The 12,684-nt window shown below is 41.4% G+C and overlaps 1 protein-coding gene across 4 annotated transcripts in view; it reads left to right on the forward strand.

The window, feature by feature from the left end:
* Cntnap2 (contactin associated protein-like 2) overlaps window positions 1-12,684 on the forward strand; it is a 2,241,333-nt gene that overhangs the window by 2,199,210 nt on the left and 29,439 nt on the right. For all 4 annotated transcript variants that reach the window (NM_001004357.2, XM_006506483.4, XM_030255547.1 and 1 more), the window contains one exon: window positions 11,870-12,109. In NM_001004357.2, the coding sequence (NP_001004357.2) occupies window positions 11,870-12,109 (240 nt within the window). The remainder of the gene's footprint in view (window positions 1-11,869; window positions 12,110-12,684) is intronic.

The raw sequence follows: 12,684 nt of genomic DNA on the forward strand, positions 1-12,684 counted from the left end.
AGAAGAAGGAATGGACTTCTTGGAGCTGGAGTTGTGGTTATGAGCCACCTAATGTGAGTCCTGGGAACCAAATGTCAGTCCTCTGGAAAATCAGCAAGCACTCTTAATTGCCAAGCTATCTCTCCAGCCTTTATTTTTATTTATTTTTATTTTTTTTTTTATTTTTTATTTAATTTTATTTATTTATTTTATTTTTTGAGGCAAGGTCTCTTGTAGTCCAGTCTGGCTTCCAGCTTACTGTGGAGCAAAGAATGACCTTGAACTTTTGACCTTTTTACCTACACCTCACTAGTCCTAGAATCTCAGGCATGTGGCTCCATGCTCTTTTTCTGTATGGAGAAGGATTAAAGGCAGGCTTCATCCTTGCTAGGCAAGCACACTACCAATTGTGCTACATTCCTCACTGAGGGTCTATCCCCCTGCAAACTGTTAATGATGCCTTGGGGAGCTAGTCAGAACTACTCAGAGTAAAAACACAAAGAAGAACAAAGCTGAGCTGAGACAGACAGTGAACCTGCAGCCCTCTCTAATTTACCCAAATGGAGTCTCTTCATGGGGCTGGTGTTGGGGTCTGTGGGTTTTCACTTTACTCAGTCTCAGATTCTCCCCGGGAGGCCTTCATTTCTGGCTCCCACAGAGCTGGCTGACTGCTTATTTCCCCAGCGGGGCCCTTTCTCTGGTTCTGTCATTATCTCTATCCTCCTAGCTGTCTGTGTGCATTGACAGCTCTTCTGTCTCCACTTAGGAAGGTGCAAATTACAGCTGCTGCAGCACCTTGTAGGCGGTGCATTTTTCTCCACACTGGGCCTCATTCTCCCTGGTATCCTGCTGTGTGCTTTCTTTCCTAGCAGAGCTGAGGGTAGATAGAGTATTGTAGGGAGGCAATTGCATTAGTCTCTCTTCGAAAATATGTTCTTCTTAACTTCAGGTACCTTGGTAAAGGAACCAACCAATGTAGATACCCCTGACCCCATAATTGAGATGTAGTTCTTTTGGCATCAACACATTTCATATTCTGATGGAATTTCTGGCTGTGTGGGATCCTTTTTTAAGCAAATGAGACCTAATGTCTGGGCATGTGTACTTTCACAGTTCCTGCAAGTGTGTTTGGTTTTCAAGGCTTCTTCATGAATAAATAAATAAATATTATACTTTATAGTATATACATACACAGAGATATACACATACACACACACAGAGGATCATTTGTTCTGAGTTAAACACCTGCCCTAGCCCAGATGCTCCTGGAGGGGTACAAGCTGATACCAACAGAAAATAAGTGGACTCTGTTTAAAGGCATGTTCAAGCCTGGGCATTCATGATGAGAGAGGAATAATGACGAGAGGCACAAACATAACAGGCCTTAGTGGCTGACACCTGAACAGATGGCAACTGGGTTTCAGAATGACTTTGTTCCTCCCCAATTTCTCCTTTTATAATCTCATGGCTGGACACAAGTGGGAAGGAAAATTTGAGGGTCTTAATGTGCTGCCTTCTCCATAGCTGGATCTCTGAATTAAGCACAACTCAACAATTCAGTTCCATTGGCATCCCAAGATCTGGCATTCTTGTTTATGAAGACCTAGACTTCATTATAACACACCACCCACCTTCTAAGTACTCACATACCATCTCTGAAGTCCCCAACCCAGAATCCACTGGGCTGCTGTGCTTTTCAGACAGCCTACTTCAATCTCTTTGAAGTACTTGCTTTGTTAAAAACAAACAACAATTGTGTGTGTGTGTGTGTGTGTGTACTGAATTCTTTCTTTCTAGGAGAGAAGAATCAAGAGACAGAGACCCACCATCACCTTCCACAAATTTCAGTCACCATGAACACTGTTAGAAGTAGCCAGTCAACTTCAGTAACAGGGCCCAGTGCTACACAATTTACAGGAACTTCCTTTGTTCTTGTGGCTTCTGTGTGAAGCAGGTGCTTCAAGTCATTTCCTTCTCATTTTCCCTAGGAAATGTACCTGTAGATGTTAAATTTCCTCACCTTTCTATCACTCTGCTCCTAACTGCTGAGTTGGAAGCTATTCCTGGTCACACCATGACCATGAACACCTCTAAGCTTATAGGCTTCCATAGGAGGCAGTTCTATTTGCAGAATGTTTAAGTATGGTGCCCATAATGGGGCACCTACAAGCACTGTGTCTGTCCAGCATGGACAACATAGCATAAACACAGTCTCCTCAGTGGGTGCTCCTGAGGGGAGGATGCTAGTCAGCCCTACTACCAAGAGTCATGACTGCTGCCATTCAGCCCCGAGCTGAGTCACATGTTTCCTTCCAGCCTTTCTGGAGCAGTCGGTAGTTAACAGGACTCCTTATATGGATTATGGATGTGATGAGAGGTTTTCTCCTCTCCAGACTAGATATTTCTCAAAAGTAGCCATTATAGTTTCACATCTAGAACCTTGGCCTAAAAGTTCATGGGAGAATCATGGGAGAAGTTTCTCTCTCTCCATTTTATATATATATACATATATATACATATATATATACATACATATAAATATATATATGTATATTTCATGTAATTATGTAACTTTGCCTTAGCAAATGTATATTTATCCCAGAAAGGACACTAACAGCAGACCAAAGGAGATTCTATCTAATAGTTTTGTGAACCAATGAAATGTTGGGATTTTCACAGGAGCATGGATCATTCAAAGACAGCTACAATAATCAGAAATCCATCCTTTTGAGGGTGATACAGTATGAAAGCTGTATCCCTAGTATTATCTGCACAACTTTCAGTCAACCCCACCAAAGAGATTGTCCTGCCCCAGCAATTGTTCCCTGCTTTTATAACCATGGAGAGGGGTCTTGTGACTCTTAAAACTTTCTAAGCTTCTTGAGCCTTATGTTTTCTTAGCTTTCTGAACCTTGTATGTTTCATGAGCTTCCTGATCCCTATATGATTCATGAGCATCTCTGGCTTCGTATGAGCTTCCTGAACCTTGTGTGCTTCATGAGATTCCTGAGACTTTGGAGTTTCCCTCTTCCTTCTAGGAAGAAAAGTTTCTATTAAGAAGAAATATCTGTACACATCTATGGGTCCTTTTGATGTCTTCATCTGCTTAAATCAAAGGGCAGGCCAGTACATACACCCTAATTATTGTAGTCATGCTCAATGGTCTTTTATCCTGAACTGATCACACCCCTGGAGTTAATCTAGCCAATCCATGGGAGAGCCTTAGAGCTTGCTTTGCAAATTAGAATCTAGAACCCGTTCTTTTTTTTTTTTTTTTTTTTTTTGATTCAGCCAAATCTTACTTTTAACTCCTAAACTATATAAAATTAATCGAAATACCCTTCTCTTGGGGTGAGGACGTTTGCAATGTTATTAATAGATGTGTCATACCATTTGGTGATGGCACTGTATGTTATTTCCAAGTATAAAAATTAGGTATTCATTTCTTCTAATATTTATCTAGTTAGATATAAGCCATCATTTTGGCCTTTCAACATCCTTTTGGCATATGCTCTTTTTATTTTCTGTATAGCCACCTCTTTCTAGTAAATACCATATGACATACTGGCCAATGGACCTTAATATCAGTCTTAGTTTGGGTTACTATATCTGTGATGAAACATCATGACCAAAGCAGCTAGAGGAGGAAAGGGTTTACATGGCTTATACTTCCATATCACTGTTCATCATCAAAGGAAATCAGGACAGGAACTCAAACAGTACAGGAACCTCAAGGCAGAAGCTGATGCAGAGACTATAGAGGTATGCTGCTTACTGGCTTGCTCCTCATGGATTGCTCAGCCTGCATTCTTCTAGAATCCAGAATCACCAGCCCAGGGATGACCCCACCCACAATAGGTTGGGCTCTTTGACATGAATCACTAATTAAGAAAATGCTCTACCGGTATGCCTATAGCCTAATCTTATAAAGGCATTGTCTAATTTGGGGTTCACTCCTCTCAGATAATTCTAGCTGGTATCAAGTTGAATTAGCCAGCACAATATTTTACCCAACCCAATAATTAAATATAGTTTTGTATTTGTATCTCTAAAATTTTCCATTAGAGATGATTTTTATTCATCAAACAAATTATTCCCATTGTTCATCTTCTAATACACATACCTTTGAGATACTGCTTATACTGGTGCCAACCCACATACATTTTTCTTGGGCACAAGACTGTCATAAGAGATGTCATAGAATTCTTTGCTGAAATATAAGTCCTCTGTCAGTATCCCTTAACTTAAGAGACTCTTAGTGCCATTTGAAAATGGACCAATTAATTTAGAGTCAAGAATATTGTAATGTGGGTAGAATATACTTTTATTTTCCCAAAGCACTACTAGTCCTTCTCTTGGTCCTACTCCTTAATGCTATCCAGAGTATTGTAATGTTTGTATTTGTGATGAACCACTGAGGCTTCGAGAGCACAAGGCAATATTGCAAGATTTGAATTCTTTCTTGTGTTCGTTGCATGGGAAGAAAACTAAGGAGGATCACTCAGCACACTTTTTGAAAACCGTTCCTTTCTTCATCTTCTCGCCTGTTACTGACAGATCCCATTTCCTGGGAAAAGCATGTGTTCAATTCCAATCTCAGGTCCATTTCCTGACACTCTAATGTTTGAACTTTTGTGCAGTCTTGGTCCTCAAAAGGACTGTATTTCCTTGAGAAAGAGCTTTGGAGGCCTCCTGGAGCATGAATTTCAACAGAGTGAAAACAGGAAGCAAACTGCTTTCTATTCTAATGAATTGCTAAATGACATTACCTGCAAATAGCAAAGCTTGCTAGTGAGTCTCCCCTAGCTTAAACTCATCCTTCGTAACAAGTGCCCAAAGCCAGCATCCTCCTGACCTTCTTAGCCCTAAGTTGCTCTACTCTTGGGATGGGAACACTTTGGCAGAAATAAGGCACACACATTTAAAAAAAAGTTGTTTTTCTCCCCACATTTCAGCTTGCCAATGTTGTGTATAGGTTCCATTTCCTTCTGTGAGCAAGAAGCAGGTGTGTGCATTCCTGGCTCATGGGAAACTGCACATCTCCATGCTGCTTTGCAGTAGAGAATATCTAGGTCCTGAAGCTTACGCTGACTAAGATTCTAAGAGGTAAATAAATCCCCCATTACTCAAGGAGTCCTAGGATCCGACTACCTCATTGTCTCTCTTTCTGCAGAGCCTGCTGGACCAGGACATCAGTATCTTCCAGACTTGCTAGTTTACACTTTACAACCTTGAAATAACCAAGAAAATGTAGAAAATCCATCTTTCTGATTGGTGACCTTCATAACACCAAATGTCTAGTATCTAGAAACATGTGAGGAGTCACACTTCCTGTGAGCATGCAATGTTAATGCTAAATAATTACAACTCTATTGCAAGATTAATCATAATAAGTCTTTTATTTTCAGGCTAGATTTTAGGAATAGAAATGACAATTTCCTTTTTTGTGGGGAGGGGGTTTGTTTGTTTTCCATTTATTTAATGTTCCTGAAGCTCAGGAACCATGATAAATGGATACAAATAAAAATGTCATCTTGAACTTTTTTACAGACTAGAACAGGTGGCTAACATTTTGACATGAAGGCATTTCTTTTTTACTGTTTGCCTTTAGAGAGCCAACACACTTAATTTCATTTTATTAATCTTAAACAAAGATCCACAAGTTAGCATGCAGCAGACACTGAGACAGAAACGGACTCTGCTCTTCCAGCATTCTCCCTTTTAATCATTCAGCAAGCATGCTTTATAGGTCAAGAGCTATTTAAATCACACCTGCATATTTTAGACTTGTCTCCCTTTGTAAGAGAGCAAAGCCTCTAATAATGACAATGAGATTTCATTAGCATCTTTCTTATGGGATTAATAAAATGTCATGGTACATGATGATGAACATCAATTACGTACAAGGATTTAATTCTGGCCATGCTTTCTTTTGAAAACCAGCAGGCCCCTAAGACAGTGATGATGCAGCTTGTCAGAGCAGAAGCCTGATATCACCTAGCAGCCAGCATCACTGTGCCCTGCCTACTGCTTATCATTTCATTGCATTAGAGCTGGAAAGGGAGGCTTGTTTGATTTTATTTTGCACTTTTGGATTAATGTTCTTGGCTCCAGAGGATGGAGAAGGGGAGTTGGTCCTTCCTTCCACTGACTCAACCAAGCTCCTGTCAACACATCTGTAGACGAATGAGGCTAGAATGGAGAAGCTGTCTCACCTGATGAACTCATCTGCAGCTCCTCTCTCAGGGGACCAATGTTGAGCCTTGACACTAGCATCAGCTTTTGGAATGGGCTGGGTGAGCAGCACCCTTCTGTAACTGGATATGGAATCAGGGGACAGCTCTTCAATCTCGTTTCAGTCTGATTTTACTGGAACTATGTAAAACCTCCCCCAGGCAATGATCTTAAACCTGCCTCCTACTTATTCCACTGTGTATAAACTCAGAGCCTCATACTGAAGGCCTATGGAGGGTGTCGATAGCAGTGGACATGTAGCATTAATCCACAGGTATTGGTATCAATGCAGTACAGTTTTGTAAGCGATAAGACCATCTTCAGTAAGCTGGATTGCTGTCCAGGTGATAACGATACCTCAGTAAATAATATACACTGATTTGTTGCCTTCCTCTTCCTTTGTAAGGCCATGTTCCCCTTTTCTGTACCTTATGAAGCCAGCAAAACTTGACCACAGTATGTTAGATAGTACCTAAGTTCTCAGTGTTCTATCTATCCCCACACAACCAAACTCAGTGGCAGAGTATTTAATGTATGTTTGGTTATGTTTGTGCTCATTAATACTAGGCAATTATTTTATGAAAGACATTATTTTAGAGCCCTTGGGAAACACAGAACTATGACATTCAGTTCTTAGTCACAAGAAGCTTTACCTTCTATTAAAGGTCCAAATTAGGCACCGGGCCCACCCAAAAGGGAAAGAACTTGCCTGGACCAAGTGGGTAAAATGGAGTAGAATCTTGAATGAAGCCATTACAAACTCTCAGAGCCCATGCTGTTCTAAAGTAATAGGCAGGTACTGAGTATGGATGGAGAAAGGAGGTGGGGTCCATAGAATAGAACAGAATCTAGTAGAAGGCAGAAGTTTCTCTCCAACAATGTTCCCCAAGTCATGTCAAGACCCATGTCATAATTTTAACTATTTTCATTATATTGTTACTGTTTCTGATGACCCTCTTGACTCATTGCTCATATTTTCCTTTAAATGGGTTCACCATTTTTATTTAAATATGTTGCTATTATAAAGAAAAAAACGTGTTTAAGGAAAATTTTGTAAGCTACTGTGAAATGGAATACTAGTATCACTTGCTGTCCCAGTTGTGGCAATGGTAAAAGTGGAAATATAATGAAACTTGGTACCATGGCCTATCATAACATCTAGGTCTGAGACTTATTCTCTATTAAAAAGAAAACAATATTGAGTATTAGTGATGTGAAAAGGACAGCCTGACCCTGGAAATTTCTTCTTGAAATCTGACAGGAACTAAGAATGGACTAACATCCTCACTGGATAATTAGACGGTATTATCACCCAATCTGTGAGTTAGCTAAAATCACCCTGCTGTCAACAATGGGACACATTACCCCAGAGCAGAGCGAAAGAACAGACAGCCTCTTCCTATGACTTCCATGGGACAATTATAAAATCTATTAGGGTTGTGAACAAGGAGATGGCCATCTCTCTGGAAGCCATATATCCTAGGAATGAGTGACATTCACAGCAGCTCCCACAGGACAGCCAGTAGATATTTACCCAAAGTCAGGCTTTACTGTCACAGTTAGATCTCTCAGCTCTGGCCCATAAAAAAAAAGGCAAACAATGAAACGTTTTTCATACAATCATATTCCTCCCACCAAAGGATAAAAGGAAATCTATAGGAAATTAAGAGTCTAAACACTAATAAAATTATACAGTGAGTTCATCAGGAAAAATGTATAAGCAGATTAAACCCCTCAAAAGAAAGATAACTCTCTGCTGGGAAAGAGCATCTAAATGTCTCTGGGACAAGTGCCCCTGTGTGTCCGGAGCTTCCAGCACATTCCACCCTCTGTGGCACTGCTTTTCTTCCCCCATGTTCCCTGTGCAGCCCCCCTTTCCCTTTTCACTTCTCGTGACCCTCCTGCCTGTCACTTCTGCAGTGACTGAGTGACAGGGAGCAGACAGTGTAGGCTAATGCACACTAATGCACCTGTGGCCTCCCCTGGAGGACTCTCCCGAGCATTTACTTCCCTTTCAAGTGTCAAGAAGAATTGCACTGATATTGTAAGTGGACAGTATTCCATATCCCACACCACTGCAAATGGAAGAAATGAAAGGACTAATTGTATTTTGACAATTTCATTCCACAAGTGACTGGCTGCATTTCTCATCTACATTCTGTAAAGCAGATTTTCCCTAGGAATGCGTTGGTCAAGGCATCTCCATGCGTAAAGAAGCGTCTTACCATAAATGATATTTTCCTGTGTGATTCCAGTATAAGACATCTGATAGATTTTACAGATTAACATAATTTCACTGTAACAAACTCAGATGTGTTAATGTGACAGATATGCTGTACTATCTAATATTCTTGACAAATATGGGATCTTGTGGGGCATGGTGGGGCACATCTGTATTCCCAGCACTTGGCTGGGAGAGGGGGGAGGGAGTTTAAGGCCAGCCTTGGTTACATAGTGCGACTATCTCAAAAATCAAACAAAACAAAAACAGCTAAGGTTGGGGAGGCAGTTCAGTGTAGAGAAGTCGAGAGTAATACAGATCATTTGACTTTCCTATTTTATGGAAAACATAAGCATGTATTCATTGGCAAACCTGAAATTGAGATGAGTCTCAGTTTGCTCATCTGGAAAGTGACATTGATCCTATCTGACCCAAATGGTTTATGTCTATTAAATATGATATGGTTTCCATAAGCTCATGTGTTTGAACACACAGTCCCCAGATGGGAGAGGTTTTGAAACTGGGCATAGCAGAAGGAAGACCTTGATGTTTCTTAGCCAAGCCCCAGTTTATCTCTGACATCTGTTTACTAACCAGGGACAGAATGTAACTAATGCTCTCATTTCTGCCACTGTGTTCCCTCCCCCCCCCATAACAGAATGTAACCCCTCAAACTATGAGCCAAAATAATCCCTTCCTCTCTTAAGTTACTTCTTGCCAAGTTGCTTGCTGATCACAGCAACAGGAAAAGTAACTAATTATTCCTAATACAAGTAATACAATGTAAGTCAGCTTTCTATAACAATACAAGTTCCTGGGGTAAATTAATTTATAAGGAAGAAAGGTTTTTGCCTCATAGTGGCAAAGGTTTCAGCATATTGTCACTTGATCCTGTCATTTTGGATCTGAAGTAGCACAGCAAATTATGATGAGTCACATGATAGAGGAAGTCTTTTCATCTGTGGTGACCAAGAAGGAAGGTGAGGCGAATGACAGCACCCAATATCTCTTCAAGGGCACTCCCCATGCCCCTCCAATGACCTAACTTTCTCCCAAAGATCCCTTCTCCTCACAATAGTGCTACAGGCTAGGGACAAAGCTTTTTAATACTCAGGCCTTTAGAGTACATTCTAGATACATACTAGCAGAGCTCCAAGAAGATTTGGTAAGAAATTGTGTTAGAATAGCTCAGCATAGAACCCCATCCATGGTCTAACCTTGGAACATAATAGTACTACAGCTCTACTTTGTTTAAGAACGAAGGAGGCATCTCTTGGTCCAGACAGGCTTGACCTAGGGACTAGGTTGTTTGGACCATCAGTAATCACCAATGCCAATCCGAGATGGTGTCTCTCCAGTTGTTCATCGCATGTCAGTGAGGAATAAAGATGTGGTCAAAGAAGTTATCAAACAAAGCAAAGCAGAGTTATTAAGGGTGGAGCTATCGGCTCCTAAAGGGCCAAGAGTATCGACTCAGAGAACTATTCCTTGCTAAGAGGAGTCTTGAGAAAAGAGCAGTGTCAACCAGACTTAAAACTTCTGAATTTTAAAATCTTTTTATCACCTTTCAGGGAAGACAGCAATTAAACTTTGGAAATTTCTCTAATTTCCAAGAAAAGAAAACAGTTGAAGAAATGAATGGGAGTCCCAGAGAAAGGAAAAACTGCAAGGAGAGCATCTCCCATGGCCTGCTTGGCCTCAGATCTTCTGCCCATCTAGCTGACACATCCTCCAGTGTTCCATTTAACTTTCTTAAAGACACAGCCCCAGGGCAGGGACACCACACCTTAGCGGGTGGAGGAGCCCAGAAGTAAGCTTCTGACATTGTTAAATGAAGGAAGAGCCTCTGATAGGGAGGTTTAAAACCGTTCCCATTGGGCTGTGTGGTAGGGAAGCCCACCTCCCTATGTTTAAAAAACTATGTCAATGATCATGCGAAAGGGAATTGAAACTCAGGAGTTCCCCATCCACTAAGTCAGGTGTGATGGCTCACTACTTTAACCTCACTATTTGTGAGGCAGAAGCAGCAAAGTCTGGTAACTTAGTTTTAGACCTGTAAGTTTCAGACCAGCCTGAACTAAAATTTAAAAGCAAAAAGTTCCCCATTCCCTACTCAGATCTCTACAGAAGAAACAAATCCAGTTCTCTGTAGGTAATATCAGCTCTGGCATGGCTTAAGGGAAAACAGAGAGCCAACAGGGAGGACACTCCACAGCATGACCTGACATCAGCTGTATGGCAAAAAGAAGAATCTGCAGCCAGCAGGCTTTCAGGGGACTGGGGATAAAGGTGGTCATGCCTGTACCTGTCCAGAGCAGTTGTTATACTGCCTCTGGGGTTATCTTTTTAATGCATTCCCCACAAAAACCCTCTGAAATATTCAAACGTGGGCTTCAAGGCCCCACCCAATCTAGCCTGGAGCTCTCACCCCAGCAGATTCCCAAGTTTCCCTGAACACAACACAGCCTGGAGTTCTTTTCCTTTCAACCCCAGCTGCTCCTGCTGCTGCAGTCCCCAGCTGAACTGGCTTCTCTGGTTCACCAAGCACTTTGATGCTGTCACCAAATACAGTGTTTTGTTTATCGGATCAAAAATCTCCTGTTTAAGATGTGGGGTCAGAAAGTCCTAAGCATTTAGGGATTCCATCAGCATTAGTTCTATTGGGTTCTAAAAATCAGAGAAAGCCAGAAAGACACTCTGTGTCTTGACTGATAAAACAGTGCCCAGTTTCCACAAATGGGTGCATTAGAATTGTCGAAAACCAGGCTCACCCCTGAGCTGAAAGGTTATGGGAAGATGCTGACCATACAAACTGGGGTAAGGTGATGATTCATAAATGTCCCTGAATATTATGACTAAACTGATATCCTGGCTTTCAAACCTTCAGATACTAACAGAGATTCAATAAACCTTGGGATTCCAAGCATATTGCTCATCAAAAAAAGGAAATGCAAAACTCTCAGCTATGGAGATCTCTCTTCTTCCATTTCTTTTCTTTTAAAATAAAGACTCCTTAAGGAGAAAATAAGTATAGACGAGAATAGGAGTTTGGTAAGCAGGGTTCTTTATGTAATATGTCTTAAATAGTCAGAGATCAGGAAAAACAAGAAGAAAAACAACTCAGATCCGGCGTGTGCTGTTATCTTCCATGGTAACTCTTGTGGCTGCAAGAGAATTGTGAGTGGGTTCTGTTGCTGTTGTTTTGTTTTCTCCAATGCAGTCTTATATTCACCCTCCCATGTTCTTTAGCAAACGATGTTCCATTAAAATCTGCAGCCTTGAGGCACAGGGTAATATTTCATCTCCAAAAGCTCGACAACCAACACTGAACCCTAACAAAGAGCTTAGGACACAAGCGCTCCCGGATGGGTCTGTCTTCCAACAGAACACAGAGAATGGGCTTGGATTCTTATTTTCTCTTTCCTTTCTTTCTAGAAACGGGAAAAATCGACCAAGAAATTCACAAATACAACACCCCAGGCTTCACAGGCTGCCTGTCCAGAGTCCAGTTCAACCACATCGCCCCTCTCAAGGCAGCCTTGAGACAGACAAACGCCTCAGCCCACGTGCACATTCAGGGTGAGCTGGTGGAATCTAACTGCGGGGCCTCCCCACTGACGCTTTCCCCCATGTCTTCAGCCACTGACCCTTGGCACCTAGATCACTTGGATTCAGGTAAATTCTGGAGCTATCTCCTTCCTTTTAATATCACTTTCCTCCGCTATAGAATGGGTTGACTACAGAAGCTTGCTGTTGTTCCACTGTTGGTAGAAGAGTGTGAGACTGCAAGAAGGAAGCGATGGACAGTGAGTTCTCAGCGTAACGCTTGGCACCTATGAAGGGCAGAAAAGTTATTTCTACTCAAAACCAAAAACAAAGAAGTCAGGGGTTAAAGGTTCAGGGATGAGGACTCTTCATTTAAGTTAAAAGACACTTCCGTCTGCAGTGTGCTATAGATGACTTGGCCAAACCGCTTCCTTATTTCTGCCTACTTTCCCTCCAAAATAGTAGAGTCACCTCCCATCAGGACCACAGATTTCTAAGTCTGAAAAACCTACATTTAAGCTCAAAAAGCCTAGCCTATGGACATACCATCTGGAATGGCTCCAATCTCATCTAAACAGACAGTCCTGTGGATATGGCCACATTTCTGGAGGTGATAAGACATACGATCTGAAAGCACTGAGCTCAAATGAAAGTAGTCATGGTAGCTAAATGAATTAACCACAAACCTCAATGTCTAATGGAAG

Source organism: Mus musculus, chromosome 6, assembly GCF_000001635.26.
Source record: "Mus musculus strain C57BL/6J chromosome 6, GRCm38.p6 C57BL/6J".
NCBI classification, from domain to species: domain Eukaryota; kingdom Metazoa; phylum Chordata; class Mammalia; order Rodentia; family Muridae; genus Mus; species Mus musculus.